Raw genomic sequence first — 16,960 nt, 5'->3', positions numbered from 1 at the left:
GGCTAAATATTCTGAGATGAGAAAAGTTCCGGTTGATTTACCTCCAAAACCCATTAATTATTCTTGGTTGAGTTTTGGACATCAATACAAAATATATTCAACAATCAATACTGACCTGTATTCTCTGCATTAAACACATATGAATCAAATGAGTGCAAATAAATCGGACTGGAGACTACATTTCTTCAATGTGCAAAAGAAAATCCATACAAGATTAGCAAGCAATGCACAGTTGTCATACTCAATTGCATAGCGCTGAGTGATGTAAATGAAAACAATGATTCAACTTCACATTGTGCTAAACCCTTCATATGGCTTTACTCAGAATAAGACTGCTTTAAGGTTCATCTAGGCCCATTTTATATAAAAACAGTAATTTAAATGTCTTTCCTTTCAGCTACATTATGATGTTGTGTTATGCAAGCTTGCCAAAAATCGAAGGCTGCCAAGAAGACTATACCCTGGATGTCTTCTGACTTTCCATACTTCCTTACTTTCTGTTTTAAGATCCCTTCCGAATAATCTTGATTATACAGTAGTTAACTTATGTAAAAGAAATGATTATCTAAAATTTATATACTATATACTGTACTTGCACTTACATATGTATTATTACAAATGACTCCACCTGACAACTGATTTCAATACAAAAAAGAATAAAAATTAGTCTAAACATGATCATTTTACCTTCTAGATTGAGCACTGTTTTCTGAAGTTTTTAAATAATTTTGTATTAACAGCACTTGTGAACCATTCCTGTAAAGATACTTCAATTTGTGCTGAGTAAATATACCACCACTTAACCTGTGACATGATTACAAATATAAAAATAGGGTTTCTTCTGATAATTCCATTTTACTCTGTAAAATACTCAAAGGTATCTTTTATCCAAATAACTGTATTTATCAAAATTATCATAAATAATAACCTTGATCACTTTCCCACACTTATTCCTTATTTCAACTCAATAATGTAATTTAGCAGAGCTTTGCAATAAATTAAATTACTTTAAATGGAGTAGCCTATCAACAAAATTCATTAGTGCATTTCTCATATTTTATGGACTGTAAAGTCAAAATCACTTGAAAAAGTATGCGCTAAATTTACATTACCCTGTAAAGAAGTCAAAATAATATGTACACAATAATCTAAAATATACATGCATTAAATGATTAAGCCAATATATCTACATCATGCAATGTGTAATAAATGGGTAATTCTAACAAATAACCAGATTCTTCAAGGGCTAGAATATTGTTAATTTGTATGATCAAGACATACTTCATATTTTCTGTAAATCCAGCATCAATTATGGATATACAGCAAAATAAATGGGCATATCTGTAAATGTGGTTTTCAGAAGCCTCCTAGTAGTTAGCGTCTACATGATTATTTAGACATCTTTGTTTCAGGTTACTAGCAATTTACTTCAACAAAGGCTTGAAACTCACAATAATTAACTAATAGACAAAGATTTTGTTGTATTCTTATCAATTTGTGTCAATTAGCATAGGAGATGATGATGCATGTCATAATAATTGATATAGACATGTATATTTGAATAAAAATAAATTTCTATCCCATATAAGAGAAAGGACAAAATTTCAACATTCATAACTAAAGATAGCTGCAAACTTTATATTTCATAAGAATAAATAGCTATTTATTATACCAGCCAACTAAAATAAAACTTTCAAAAAAAAAATTAAAGACCTATTACTGACATTTACAAAATTAACGAAGTTAGCTACAAACTTTCTTTATTTAAGATTAAAAGCTGTCTATTTTTTTCCAACCAACTAAAATAAAACCTTCAAAAAATTCATTAAAGAGCTATAACTGACATTTTAATCAACTTATCAACATTTAATGTACGTACTAAAAAATTCAGACTGCTAGGTTATCATTTCATAAAGAAACTTATATACAATAAGTAAATCGCCTATCATTAATGATAAAAATCATTTAAATCCTTCACATATATTAAAAGCAGTAATTCTAAAACTTCCAATAAATAAAAGGCTTCCATAAACACTCTGATGATTATCTTTATAAATACTGAAATACACTATACAGTGTGTCTATTCCTCTTGGCAATGAGCTAAAGATTCGTTTTCAAATTTAATATGAAACAGTCTACCTTTGATATATGGTATTACATATACCAATGTAAATCTACAAGGAATACTTTACTGGCATTAAAATGAGATTGGAAACTCATTGTTACAGGCAATTTCAGAACCATTTAAGAATCTGGTTAATAGAGCAGATCAATAACAGAAATAAGAAAACAGAAGTGACTGAGCATCTAAAAGAAGCAACAGTAAGCTATTAGCATTTGTTATCAAGGCAAGGCTCCAAAAATAGTGAGCATGTAAGTTTAGAAAAAAGGAAGGCTATATATATGGTATATACAAATAAAGAATTGTGGTGGGTTGTGCAGGTGCATTTACCAAGTCACACAAGTGTCAAAATAGCCTAAATGGCAAATATTTTTGGTAAAATTAATGTGTTTATAACTTTAGCATATTTCTTTTATTGAATATTTCATAACTTTTTAATCTACAACTTGATCTTATAATATGCAAAATTACTTGTCAAATTATATACTGTATTAGGCTATTGAGAACACCTCAAATGACTCAGTGAAACATATCATTAGGGAGGGTGGAAGGACATACCAGCTCAAGAGTGTAGAGCATTTCACGCTGTTTGTTGAGCTCCTGTAGATACAACTGCGGAACAACAATAATGTCAGAGTGTCAGTTACGTGGAACAACCAGCAATGATGATGCCTCAACCCATTCTTTAAGTTCTGTTAATTTCTTCATTATGATTATCTTTAAATCACAGATCTTCAAAAGTCTGAAGGAAGATCATTAGAGCTGGTGTTGACACATACTATAGGATCAGAGCATGCTAATCAAACCCATTACATCATGGAGCTCAGAGTGTCGGTGGACAATAAAAAATAAATTAATCTTTTTTTAAATAACTATCAGATTACACAATCTTATGTCTCAAGTCACTCTAAAATTTTCAAAGATAATTGTGAAAACTTTCATTTCATAGAAAGATGAAACAAAATTACTAAAATATGCTTTAATAAACAATAAAACAAATTCTATGCAGAATAGTACTAACTGAAATCAAACATTAAGGTGACAGTAACACTAACTTACATCATGAAGTTATTCAAAATAATTTAACTATCATCTCTGGGAAATAAAAATAAAATAAAACATGTAAATTAAAACATAAAGCATTCATATTTTCAGGAAAAACTATTTTCATGATACAATAAAGGTCTCCAAAATGGTAGAATGAAAACAAAGACACCTAAAAAGACATCAATGAAAAGTACTTTTACAAACTAATGATCAAATCTCACCGATTGCCTCTGATAAAACCCCTTAGAATTACTGTATTACAATAACTGATTAACAATTCAGAAAAAAATGCTGACATTGCAGAATGGCCACTCTTTAGCACATGTTCATGAATGCCTATAAATGCATTATTCAGTTACTGGAAAAGGAAAGATACCTTTCTCTACAAAAACGCAAACAATTAAACTTTGCAGGGAATGACACTAAAATGACAGTTGGATACATTGATCTTATTACTCCATTCTACTGCATAATTCTGTACATGAAATATTTCACTTCTTTGGCTTGGTGATCTGCAATATTTCTTGACCTCCAGTGGTAGAAAAATGCATTTTAACGGCATCTGGAAGCATATTCTAAGGTCTAAGAAGAATATTTAGATGGAAAAGAGACCATTCTTTAACGACAACAGCTACATTCTGAGATACAGTACAGTATAAAGGTTTCAGATGTGCAAAGATCTGTATTGAGAGTGGCTTTAGAAAACTGTGGCTAATATTCATTTTCCTAACAAAAGCAATGAGGTATCCAAAAGAAAGCCTTTTCTACAATCTAATATTTGAGTAGTGAATGGAATGAGTCTTCTGTTTGGTTTCATCACTTACGTTACAACACTTATCAAATGATATTCCTGTAATTACCTGCATCAGCATCATACTGAAAATTATCTTGAGAAATAAACAAGGATGCTATGACCATTCTGATAACATTAATGCTGAAATTATAAATTTCCCCATCATTACTATTATCCAATATATTAAAGGAATGCCTTATTATTCTTATAAAAATATTCGCTTAGCAAGCTGGGTAAATTACATTCAAAAGAACTGAAGGTGCAGAAGGTTTAATGGGGATTGTGTGTGCCTTAGCCTGACCAATATAATTATACTACAAGACAACAAAATCAATTAAAGATCAACATACTTGGATATGCCCTCGCTCCCAAGACAAGAACTTAATTATTGAGCATATACTGCAAGCATAAAAAACACTCAAATAGTTAAAAATGCTAAAGGTAGAGCATATCCACTGTGAATCAATTTTGACACAAGATTATCTGCTGAAAAGCAACTAAGATCCAAATTGCAAAACATTGATTGCCAACATATTTCTGAAGCAAAAATACATAGACAGTACCAAAGTGTGATCAGGGGAAAATTAAATTATTACCAAAATACAAATATACAATGAAATGACAACTAGAAGGCTGATTACAGAAATGGAATGGTGAAATAACAGGAGGAAGTGTACCATGCACAGCAGCTTTACAAAAAAAATATAAATAAATAAAAAAAAAAACATTTAGTAACTCTCTCTCTCTCTCTCTCTCTCTCTCTCTCTCTCTCTCTCTCTCTCTCTCTCTCTCTCTCTCTCTCTCTCTCTCTCTCTCTCTCTCTAAAACCATTTAAGTCATCAACATTTACTGCTACTGTGGTATTAGTAAGCAGTAATACCTAAATACTATTGTGCCCTAGGATGCAGTAATGGCTTGAGATTCTCACATGCTGCATCTCAGGAGAAGTACATGATGAATTCTAGGGAAGCATGTCTGCTAATGGGAATATGAACCTCTTTCTCTCAAAGTCAATTTAGTCCATTTAACAAGGATGTGTTACAACACGGACATTGATACCCAAGAAAGTACAATGCCAGTTGTTTGTTGTAATAAATGGTATTCTAAAGCCAAAAAAGGACCTTTTAAATGGCAGACGAGCCTTCTTTCTTAAGGCCAATAGCAAGTGATTTTTCCCCACTGTGGGAGGACTGGAAATAAAAATGATATAACTTTGAATGTTTGTTGCAGAGTCAAAAGCCACCAAAGGGCAAAGGAATGAAGTTTGCAGCCTAAAGTCTGGATAGAATAATATATAATAGAAGGATTCATGAATCTGCTACCATTAATCAAACTGAAAATGCTGATCTATCAGGACCCTAGAAACCCAACTTCCCCAATGTTTTAATTTTACAACCACTTTTTAAGCAAGTGTTTAAACACATACACCAACCAGATTTGATTCATATGGGAGCAAAAAGGGCTAAAAGCAGAATGATGTCTTGACCCCTTTCATCACAAAGCATCCAAGTAAACCCTTTCTAATCATATGAAAGTCTGTGTTACCCACCTGCACAATCTGCATACATTGTAACCTTGGCTTAGTGAACCAACAACTAGGAACTCTAATAATTTGCAAACAGGAAAAAAAAAACATAAGGAGTTTATAAACATTTAAAGATACTGAATATTGTCATTGGAAATTCTTGGATAATCACTTCAAACCACAAAGCAAGATGCAAATCTTTGAGTACTATCTAAATATGTTGGTGTTAGAATTATCTCAACAAAGTTAGCCCCACACTTCTCAACATCCTGAAAATTTATCCATCTCCTAAAACTTGTGATTCCCACCTAACAGGTAATTTTTCATAGAATAATGTTATTCTGATTATCTAATAACTTATGGGTTAGCTTTCTTCATCTTGAGGTTATACTGCAATATCTGCTGATTGAAAAGCTGGATGCTTAATATAATACTATTGGACTTGAAGAGCTTACAATTCAAGAACCTTTACATGGAATACATCTCCTTGATTAGGAAACTATATTGTTTGTATCCACTTTCCAAGTTTAATTAATTCTGTAAGCAAGCTCACAAACAAAAATGCTTGTATTCTTATACAATTTTTCTGGAGTGAGCTCGCAACCTAAAATGCTCATATTCTATAAACAATTTTCCCTAAGAAATAAAGGAGTCAGTCAATATGTCCCACAAGCCCAAAAATACACATATTCTAATTTTCAAAGTTTGTAATCCAATTTAGTGAACAAATTATAACCACTATCATAAAAAAGAATTCAAATTAAAAAACAAGAAATATTGACAAATTAACCCACAAACTACCTTCGATGAGAGCCAGCTGATGTGAGGGAGACTAGAGGAGGAGGAGAAGGAGGAGGAGGGGGAGGAGGAGGAGGAGGCAAATCTTCCTCTATAAGCAGTTCTGGTAAAATACAAGGCGATCTCTATCTTGGGCGACATTCACTGGTTGTCTTTTAGTTTACACCTACAAACAATTTTGACAAGAAACCTATCTAAAAAAGCAGCTTTCAACCTTTCTTTACAATTGCATAAAAATAGGGTAAAAATAACAGGAACACAACATAAAAACAGGCGTGTGATATATAGGGAATGCGTGACTGGTTTTTTTTATAGAATCGTTAGTACCTGTCCACAAAATATATACTTATAAAGTGCAAAATGTTTGTATGCAAACTGATACAATACATGTAAATAAAGTCTAAATTGTACGCTCATATTCAAAGTTACTCGTAAACCGAGGTATAATATGTATATACATATCTATATATATAAATATATAGATAGATATATATAATATATTTATATATATAGTATATATATATATATATATATATATATATATATATATATATATATATATATATATATATATACACACATTCTTACGAAGCTCATCTAGTGTTGAGTAAATATCACAGTTTATGGTTATTCTTATTCATATTCCGTATATTGTTTTCATTTGTGCATTGAAGAGATGATACCCAGCCCGTAAAATGAACCCCTCGCATGTAGATACAGTACAAGTATTTTATGTAAATTACGTAAGACTTTCATCGTGAATTTAATTATATTCTTTATTCAAGTCAAAATATGTAATTTATGTATTCTTTTTGAGAATTAACATTTTTATTTCACGTATGTTTGGCAGGAAGTCTTACGTAGTCTATTTGAAAGTTTTGTACGATTCATGCGAGATAGGAACATGGGCTCAGGTAATTTCGAGATTCCCTGCGAGAGGATGATATATTTTTTTTTATTTCGGGGACAATAGGAGGGCAGAGCTAGCTGGAAAGTCGTCTCGCGGGTGTGTTGAGGTGATTCTGAGAGTTGCCTATCCTTGATTTCGCCTCTTGACATTTTTATCTATTTAGAAACTTTGACGCAAAGCACAAACACCCCGCCCCCCCCCCCCCCCCCGCGCTACCAGAACCAGATCCTGGAATCTTCTGGAATTAGCCAAATTTTAATATATAAGGATCTAAGGTTGGGTCAGAGACAGACACACATAGAGATTGAGTTGAAACTGCAGCCAAAAGATAGCCTCCTTCCCCCCTCTCTCTCTCATTCACGCCCGTAACCCAGTGTACAGTACTATCGAAAGTGTTCAGTGCGTTCTAGTGTGTACTCTCCTCAGTGACTTTGTGCCCCAAAGCAAATCGTGTCTCACGCAAGACTAAAAAGTGATTTACGAATTCCTTGTATTAGGGTGAGTGTTGGCATTGTATAACGTTTCTGTAAACGGCCCTGTAGGCAGGATAGGTTTTATGGTTAACTATTATTCATTTAGAGTTAAACTTATACATTGCATTATTTTAGATTTATTTCAAGCAATTGTATTATTGTCATTGCATTATTTCTTTTCTTAGGTTAAGGTTTGTTCAGATACAATAGTTCAAGTCATGTTATAAATTTCAGTTTGTAACATTTTTTGTCTTATTCTAAGTTTTGTTGAGACTTAATATTTTTTCCAAGTGACTTAATTTTGTATGTTCTTTTCAAAGTGTTGTAATTTATATAGAATATATTTTTTTGTAACAAGTGTATTATTCCAATCATCACTTCTTAAGACCAGGTTCTGCTCGGTTCCTGTTAAGAACCACAGTGAGAGTTAGATAAGTGTTAATAATACTTAAGATCAATTTCCCAGTTTAGTTTTGAGTGTGCTAAAGAGACCTTTGGATATTCAGTGTTTTATATATTGCTGTCTGGGAATTATTGAATGGTCTCAGAATTCGGGTATTAATGTTTCAAAGTGTAACAGTTAATGTAAAAGCAAAAAAAGGAGTTTGGAATCCGAGAGGTTACTTAACTTGCCAGTCAGAGTATTTATAATATTATATGTTTGGTTCCCAGTCACGAGTCATATTATAGTATATTTTTTTAATGCCCAGACATCGGGAGTCATAATCGTATAATATATTTTTCAGTGCCCAGACCAGGGAACCATACAGTATAAAATATTATGGGGCTCAGACCCTTGGGAATCGAGCGAGTCTGTTTTAAACATTGGTGATAACAGGGCCGTGTTTTGATTAAAGGATTTTTAATAGTACAGTGTTGATTGGGTTTTTGAAGATTGTCAGTACTGTATATTATTTTTTGGAGAGGGATTGATTAGTGTTAAATTACAAGATGGCACAGTTTAATATCCAAGAGTTTTTAAGTAACCCAAGTGTTCAGGAATTGTCAGAAGCTAATGTAACTAAAGCTCAGTGGCTCTCGATCTTAATGGCATATGGTGGCCATGTTATAAGTGGGATGAATAATGCCCAAATCGAGTGTCTAGCTTTAGAAGCGTTGATAAACTCGAGAAAGTTGTTGGAAGAGAATATTGTGGCAGATAGTGAACTGATGGAGGAAGTTGAGGAAGAAATTTTAGCGAAGCAAGGACCGGTTGACCCTCAAACTGAAGGCATTAAAGCAGATAAGGATGTAGAAGCTGAGATTCGACGTAATGCAGCAGAAGAGAATTTGACTAGGTTGAAGATGATGGCAAAACAAGAAGATGATGAGAGAGTAGGAAAACGACGTGTGAAGGAAATAGAACCAGAGCAAGAAGAAGAAGCCCATGAGATTGCAAGACAAGCAAGGTTAATGGAAGAAAAAGAATGAGAAGAAGCCCGAGAGATTGCACGACATGCGTGGGAGTTGGAGTTGTGGCACGCCCATACACAGTCGGCAGCGCAGACAGAAACGACTCCTGATAGGCACGAACCAGTATTTAATGTGTCAGAAGCCCAGAGATTAATTCCAAGGTTCACAGAAGAGTCCCCGGATGAGTTCTACAATCATTTGGAAACGGTCGCAGCTACGATGAAATGGCCAGAACATAAATGGTCTGTATTATTGCAGTGTGTGCTCTTTGGGAAGGGCCGTAGTGCTTATTTATACTTATCTCAGGACCAGAGGATGGAGTATCAAGAAGTGAAGAGGAGCATACTGCAAGTATATCAGATGACTCCTGAATATTATAATACAAGGTTCCGAAGTTTGAAAAAGGACGAGAAAATTACTTTCCTGGATTATGCTTATAAGGTACAACAATGTTTCAAGAGATGAACAGAGGCTGCTAATGTAAAGGAGGTGGCTGATTTAGAAGAATTGATAATACTGTACTAGAGAAGTATCTACGAGGAATTCCTGAACACATTCGAAGGTACTTGAGAGAGAGAGAGGTGAAGAAACTCGATAAAGCCGCTTCGCTGAGTGAAAATTACAATATTATCAGTCGTAAACCCTCCTCGGGCACGAAGTTTCAACCGTCGTTCCAACCAAGTGTCAAGTATTCACTGAATCATGGAAACCAGTTCATTAATAACTATGGAAACAAGTTCAACAGTTACAACGTAAGTGGCACTGGTACTGTCCCTAAACAGAATGAGATAGTACCACAACAACAAACGTCGAATCGTCCTCCTTCAAGTATTGTGAAAGATGTGCAGAAGGTTGATGGTGTCTGTTTCAAGTGTGGCATGAGAGGCCATATCAGTAAGGAATGTTGGTCAAACCAACCGAAAGAAGTCGCCCAAGTTATTAAGAATAATTCGACTTCACAGAATGCGAAGACTAAGAAGCAATCGGGAAAGGTCGAAGAGGAAAATGAACCAGCCTCATTTACACGACGAACCCACGAACCCAAACTGCATGGATGCCTTTAAACTATATATTTATGAAGGTATGTTAGCAGCAATAGATGGGAGTGAGCAAACCCCGGTCAGGATATTGCGAGATACAGGTTGTAACCCTAGTGTGGTTGTTCAGGGAGTTCATCCTATGGTGGGGCAGTCTCTTACAGGGACCTCAATTATTCTGAAGGGAATAGGAGGTGAGGAGGTCACCCCTATTTGCCATTTAAAACTGTCATGTGAGTTGGTGACAGGTAATTTTGACTTTGCGGTAAAGGATTCAATGTCTGTTGAAGGAGTAGACGTCCTGCTGGGTAATGAGGTTGGTGGAACACCGTTCGTGCCTTGTTCCATTGTAACGAAGAAACCTTTGAAGCATAGTCCTACGACTGGACTCGAGAGGGACTACCCGTCTCTGTTTCCTAGAGGTGTGATGACTAGGAATATGAAGAAGGAAGTGGCTGCCGAAGAAGAAGAAGAAATTGAAGGAGCAATGAACTTAGAAGATTTGCTCTCCAAAGAGGATCCTCTTGATAGTACGCAAGAGGAGAAATCCAGAGTAAGCCTGAGCGAAGAGGAACGACAGACGAGTGGATAAGAGGACAAAGAAACAATGGATCTGGAAGAAATGAACTTGGAATATGTTTTCTGAAGAAAAGGATTCCACTGATGATACGCAAGAAGAGAACTCGAGATTAAGCCCGAGCGAAGAGGAACGACAGACGAGTGGACAAGTGGCCAAAGAATAAAAAAAAATCGAAGGAGCAATGAACTTGCAGGATTTGTTTTTCCAAGAAGAGGATTCTCTTGATGGTACGCAAGAAGAGAACTCAAGAGTAAGCCCCAGCGAAAAAGAGCAACGGACAAGCAGAAAAGTACTGTAAACAAAGAAGAAATGGACTTGAAAAACATTGAAAATTCAAAGTTAAAAGTAGGATAAGTGAGTAGGAAAAGGTTGATAAGATTGCAACATTAAGATGCAACATTAACCGAGTTATTGTATCATGTGGTGGACGAGACGGAGGCACAGCAGTCTCCGACCTGACCTGTTATTATCATAAGGATGGGTTGCTTATGAGGAAGCATAGACCCGCCGATATCCCTGGAAATGCCGAATGGGGGATATATCGGCAAATATTAATGCTCGCACCGTTGAGAAGACAGGTGATCGCGGTCACGCATGGGACAGGATATATGGGGAAAAGGAACACGAGGGAGAAGATAATGAAAGACTTTTTCTGGCCTGGCATGCATAAAGACGTGAGCCAGTTTTGCAGTGCATGTCACGTATGTCAAACGGATGAAAAGCCCAACGAGTGCATCAAGGAAGCTCAGTTACGCCCGATGGAAGTAAGAGGAGAACCCTTGAGGAAAGGACTGAAGAAAATGATAGCAGAAAAATGGAAGGATCAAGAGAAGACGGAAGATGAATATGTCAAGAATTTGGGGAAAAGGATAGGCGAGATAAGAAAATTTTCCCTAGAAGGCATGAAGACGACGAGTCAAGGACAAACGAAGGTAAGGTTTGGTAGGAAGAATACGAATGGACAGGTTACAGGACCCTTCAGCACAGGACCAGAGAAAATGTTGGCAGGAAAACGGAAGGATCGAAAGGAAACGGACGAAGGAAATGTCAAGGATTTAAGGAAACGTCGGGTTAAGCAAATTTTCCCTAGAAGACGTGAAAACGAGACAAGGACAAGCGAAGAAAAGGTTTGGCATGAAAATACGAACAGACAGGTTACGGTAGGACGGCAGGTATTGGTCTATGCATCGGAAAGATTCCCTCTCACCAACGAGTTCCAAGAACCATTCCGGATTTTGGAGGAAGGCAGTGACCAGACCTACGTTATCAAGATATCAGGAAAAAGGAAAAATCTAAGGAAGGCTATATTAACTTTGAAACCGATACTTCAAGCACCAGATTTCACAGAGAAATTCCTTATCATAGAGGATGCGTCAGATAACGGGATTGGAGCTGTCTTATTGCAAGAAGATAAGGAAGGAATTCTTCACCCTGTGTGCCTCATGTCATCGAAGCTGAAGAAGAAGCAACAAGTCGACTCAACAGTTGAAACAGAACTGCTGGCGCTGATCGCAGCAATGAACAGGGTTTTCATTTATGTAAGTGGACCACAAAATGAAGAGAGTATAGTATATTCCTATTCATAATCCTTTAAATTCTGTGAATAATATGAAAGATAATAATCAAAGGTTAACTAGGTGGTCATTATGTATGCAACCGTACAGTAATACCTTGAGATACGAGCATAATGCGTTCCGGGACCCGAGCTCATATGTCAATTCGCTTGTATCTCAGATAAATTTTTCCCATATAAAATAACTAAAAAAAAATTAATCCTTTCCCACCCTCTAAAAAACACCTAAAAACAGTATATTACAGTGGAAAAACATGTTTTTAATTGTTCTAATTCACAAACTACACTCACAAAATAACAAATACCTATGTACTGGTTATGATCTGCAATAAAATGTGACATTATTATGGAGTTGTTAGCTTCAAGACAGACCGTAGCGGCTAACGGCAGTGTGCGCGGAGGAGGAGGGAGAGAGAAAGGGGAGGAGAGAGACTTGACGGCAACACGTTTGGTACGCTACACTTTTCTAACACTACGTAACATAACTTAAACTTTAATTTTATCTTAAATGAAATTAGCTTACTGTATACACACTTAAAAATAAATGGTAATCTTACGTTACACTAAACTTAATCCTAATTTTGTTTCCATTATCATTTTTTTTACTTTCCTTCTTCCGGCTTGGCTCTTTTTGCCTCGCTTTTTGACTAACTTTCACCTTCACTTTTTGCCGGCCTTTTTAAAAGGAACCTATCTAGGGATGTTTGCTTTTGTCTCCCCTTCAAAATGTTACGAAAATGACGTACACAAGTGTCGTCACAAAAGGTTAACGCATGACCACACACCAACTTTTCCGGGTGCCTCTTCTCCATAAAATCATAAATCTCCTGCCACTTTGCTAACATGTCTCTGATTTCCTTCTTTATAGCATCCTTCTGCTCGAGGATGGTACATATTGTTGATGTACTCCTCTCATATTGGCGAGCCAGCTCAGTCACTCGTACACAGCTCTCATGTTTTTCTATTATTTCATGCTTTATCTCGATTGTCATCATATGCTTTTTCCTTTCACTACCCTTGTTTGCACTTGCTTGCTTTGGACCCATTGCTCATTCACTTAATTATGTACAGATAAATGCAAAAAATACATAAAAAATGCAAACACTAAGGCTGATGCTTGGATATAACTTTATGCGACGGAGATCCGACGGGAAAGAGAGTGATGCTGTCCTCGTGAGCAACCTCTCGCACACTCAGACACCTAGCAGCCGCATAGGGAACCATCTCGTATCCTCGTATCCCAAATATGTCTCATATCTCGGGGCAAAAATTTGCTCGAAACTTTACTCGTATCTCAAATTTCTCGTATGTTGGGATGCTCATATGTTGAGGTATTATTGTATAATATTAATGTACTACATATGTCAGGTATAGATAACGTTGCAAATTATTTATCTTGGCTGAATCTATGGATTCAGACCCCAAATAAATAATCTTTTTTGGGGGGAGCAATCTTACAAATCTGGTCTAATGTAGAGTAAATATCGAAGTATATAGATATTTTTATTTATATTTCGTATATTGTTTTCATTTGTGCATTGAAGAGATGATACTCAGCCCGTAAAATGAGCCCCTCTCATGTAGATAAAAGTATTTTATGTAAATTACATAAGACTTTCATCATGAATTTCATTATAATCTTTATTCAAGTTAAAATATGTAATTTACATATTCTTTTTAAAAATTAACATTTTTATTCCACGTATGTTTTCCAGGAAGTCTTACATAGTCTATTTAAAAGTTTTGTAGGATTCATGCAAGGTAAGAACAAGGGCTCAGGTAATGTTCTTTTATACTTTATGATGTATTGTATCATGTTAGAGAGAATGTACAGTGACATGTGCTTTGGAATATTCTTTACCACGTGTTTTGCAATTTCGAGATTCCCGGCGAGAGGATGTTAACTTTCTGTTTTATTTTGGGGACAATAGGTGGGCAGAGCTAGCTGGGAAGTCGTCTCACAGGTGCATTGAGGTGTGTCTGAGAGTTGCCTAAAACCCTTGATTTTGAATCTTGACATTTTTATCTTGTTGGAAATTTTGACACAAAGCACAACCCCCACACTACCAGAACCCGATCTTGGAAGCTTCTGGAATTAGCCAGAATTTAATATATAAGGACCTAAGGTTGGGTCAGAGACAGACGTAAATGGAGATCGAGTTGAAACTGCAGCCAGAAGACAGCCTCCTTCCCCCCCTCTCTCTCTCATTCACGCCCGTAACCCAGTGTACTATCGAAAGTGTTCAGTGTGTTCTAGTGTCCTCTCCTCAGTGACTTTGTGCCCCAAAGCATATCATGTGTCATGCAAGACTAAAAAGTGATTTATGAATTCATTGTAATAGGGTGAATGTTGGCATTGAATAACATTTTTTGCAAATGGCCCTGAAGGCAGGATAGGTTTATAAAGTAATCTGGTTAACTATTATTCATTTAGTCAAACTTATACATTGCATTATTTTAGATTTATTTCAAGCATTTGTATTATTGTCATTGCATTATTTCTTTTCTTGGGTTAAGGTATCTTCAGATATAATAGTTCAAGTCATGTTATAAATTTCTGTTCGTAACATTTTTGTCTTATTCTAAGTTTTGTTGACTTAATATTTTTTCCAGTGACTTAATTTTGTTATGTTCTTTTCAAAGTGTTGTAATTTATAAAGAATATATTTATTTTTGCAACAAGCGTATTATTCCAATCATCACTTTTTCAGATCAGGTTCCGCTCAATTCCTATCAAGAACCACAGTGAGATTTAGATAAGTGTTAATAATATTTAAGAGTAATTTCCCAGTTTTAGTTTTGAGTGTGCTAAAGAGACCTTTGGGTATTCAGTGTTTTATATATTGCTGTCTGGGAGTTATTTAACGGTCTCAGAACTTGGGTATTAATGTTTTAAAGCGTAACAATTAATGGGAAAACAAGAAAGGGAGTCGTTGTATATAAAATATTATATGTTTGGTTCCCAATGACGATTCATAGTATAGTATATTTTTTTAATGCCCAGACTTCGGGAGTCATAACCGTATAATATATTTTGATAGTGCCCAGACCAGGGAACCATACAGTATAATAATTAATATATATATATATATATATATATATATATATATATATATATATATATATATATATATATATATATATATATATATATATATACACACACATGTATACTATATATATATATATATATATATATATATATATATATATATATATATATATATATATATATATATATAATAAATTTTTGCACATCTAGATGTTTTCCATATTCAAATAAGCCATATATTTTTGCTACATTAATGTCTGGATTCTCTTAACGACCTCGGGATCAGATCCCCAGGCGAAATCACACAAAGACAAGAGCTTGTGACCGGACGGGAATCGAATCCTGGTCTGGCAAACTTGTAGAGACAGTGACTAAACCACTTGGCCACGAAGAAAGATAAAATTCAATGACAATTCTGCTGTACTTATACCTGTCGAATTCAGGTGTTTTGTACTTAGAATTGAAATTAACCCATCTTCACCATCATAGCTAATTGGTAGTTTGTTACTTGGCATTGGATTAATGATAAATTTTTGCACATTTAAACGTGTTTTTTATATTTAAATAAGCCATATATTTTTGCTACATTAATGTCTGGATTCTCTTAATGACCACGGGATCAAAGCCCAAGGCAAAATCACACAAAGACAAGAGCTTGTGACCGGCCGGGAATCGAACCCTGGTCCGGCAAACTTGTAGAGACAGTCACTAAACCACTTGGCCACGAAGAAAGATAAAGTCAATGACAATTCTGCTGTACTTATACTGTTGAATTCAGGTGTTTTGTACTTATATTTGAAATTAACCCATCTTCACCATCGTAGCTAATTGGTAATTTGTTACCTGGCATTGGATTAATGATAATATTTTGCACATCTAGATGTGTTTTTCATATTCAAATAAGCCATTTATTTTTGCTATATTAATGTCTGGATTCTCTTAACGACCTCGTAATCAAAGCCCCAGGCAAAATCACACAAAGACAAGAGTATGCTCATTCTAAAGAGATTAGAGAAAAAGATTGATGAAAAGCTGAGAGATGAATAAGCAACATTTAGAAAAGGTAGAAGTTGAACTGACCAAATTTTCATTTCAAGACGTGGTGCAGCAATGTATAGAATATAGAAATCCACTATTGATGGCATTTGTGGACTATGAAAAAGTCTTTGATAGTGTGTACCATCCAATTTTGTGGACAGTGCTGCATTATCATGGTGTTCCTCTCAAACATGTAAATCTGATTTAGTCTGTTCATGAACATAGCAAGTGCAAAGTTAATGTTAGTGGAGTCCTATCAAATGAATTTCCAGTGAACAGTGGAGTACTCCAAGGGAATGTCTTGTCACCTATGTTGTTTATCCTCCTCAGGATTGGTAACAGGAAATTAGCTGACCTAAAGTATGCTGATGACGCTGCCCTTATTAGCAGATCATCACAGGATTTGCAAAGCTTCCTTACCAGAATGCATGAAATATCCCATGAGGTTGGGCTCAAGATAAATAGAAGACAGATGATAAGAATGGAGTAAGCAAAGAAAGATGAAATATTATTGGAAGGAGAAAGGATTACTGTGGAATCATTTGTATATTTAGGAACTATGATGTCTAATAGAGGATCTTTAGAATTTTAGTTCAAG

General features: G+C 35.2%; 1 protein-coding gene across 1 annotated transcript in view; it reads right to left on the bottom strand.

Annotated features, from left to right (window-relative positions):
* tou (toutatis) overlaps nt 1–16,960 on the bottom strand; it is a 510,442-nt gene that overhangs the window by 185,909 nt on the left and 307,573 nt on the right. The window contains exon 22 of the mRNA XM_068348421.1: nt 2,682–2,735. Coding sequence (XP_068204522.1) covers nt 2,682–2,735 — 54 coding nt within the window. The remainder of the gene's footprint in view (nt 1–2,681; nt 2,736–16,960) is intronic.

Source organism: Palaemon carinicauda, chromosome 2 (assembly GCF_036898095.1).
Source record: "Palaemon carinicauda isolate YSFRI2023 chromosome 2, ASM3689809v2, whole genome shotgun sequence".
NCBI classification, from domain to species: domain Eukaryota; kingdom Metazoa; phylum Arthropoda; class Malacostraca; order Decapoda; family Palaemonidae; genus Palaemon; species Palaemon carinicauda.
This window is presented reverse-complemented; position numbering and strand designations above follow the sequence as displayed.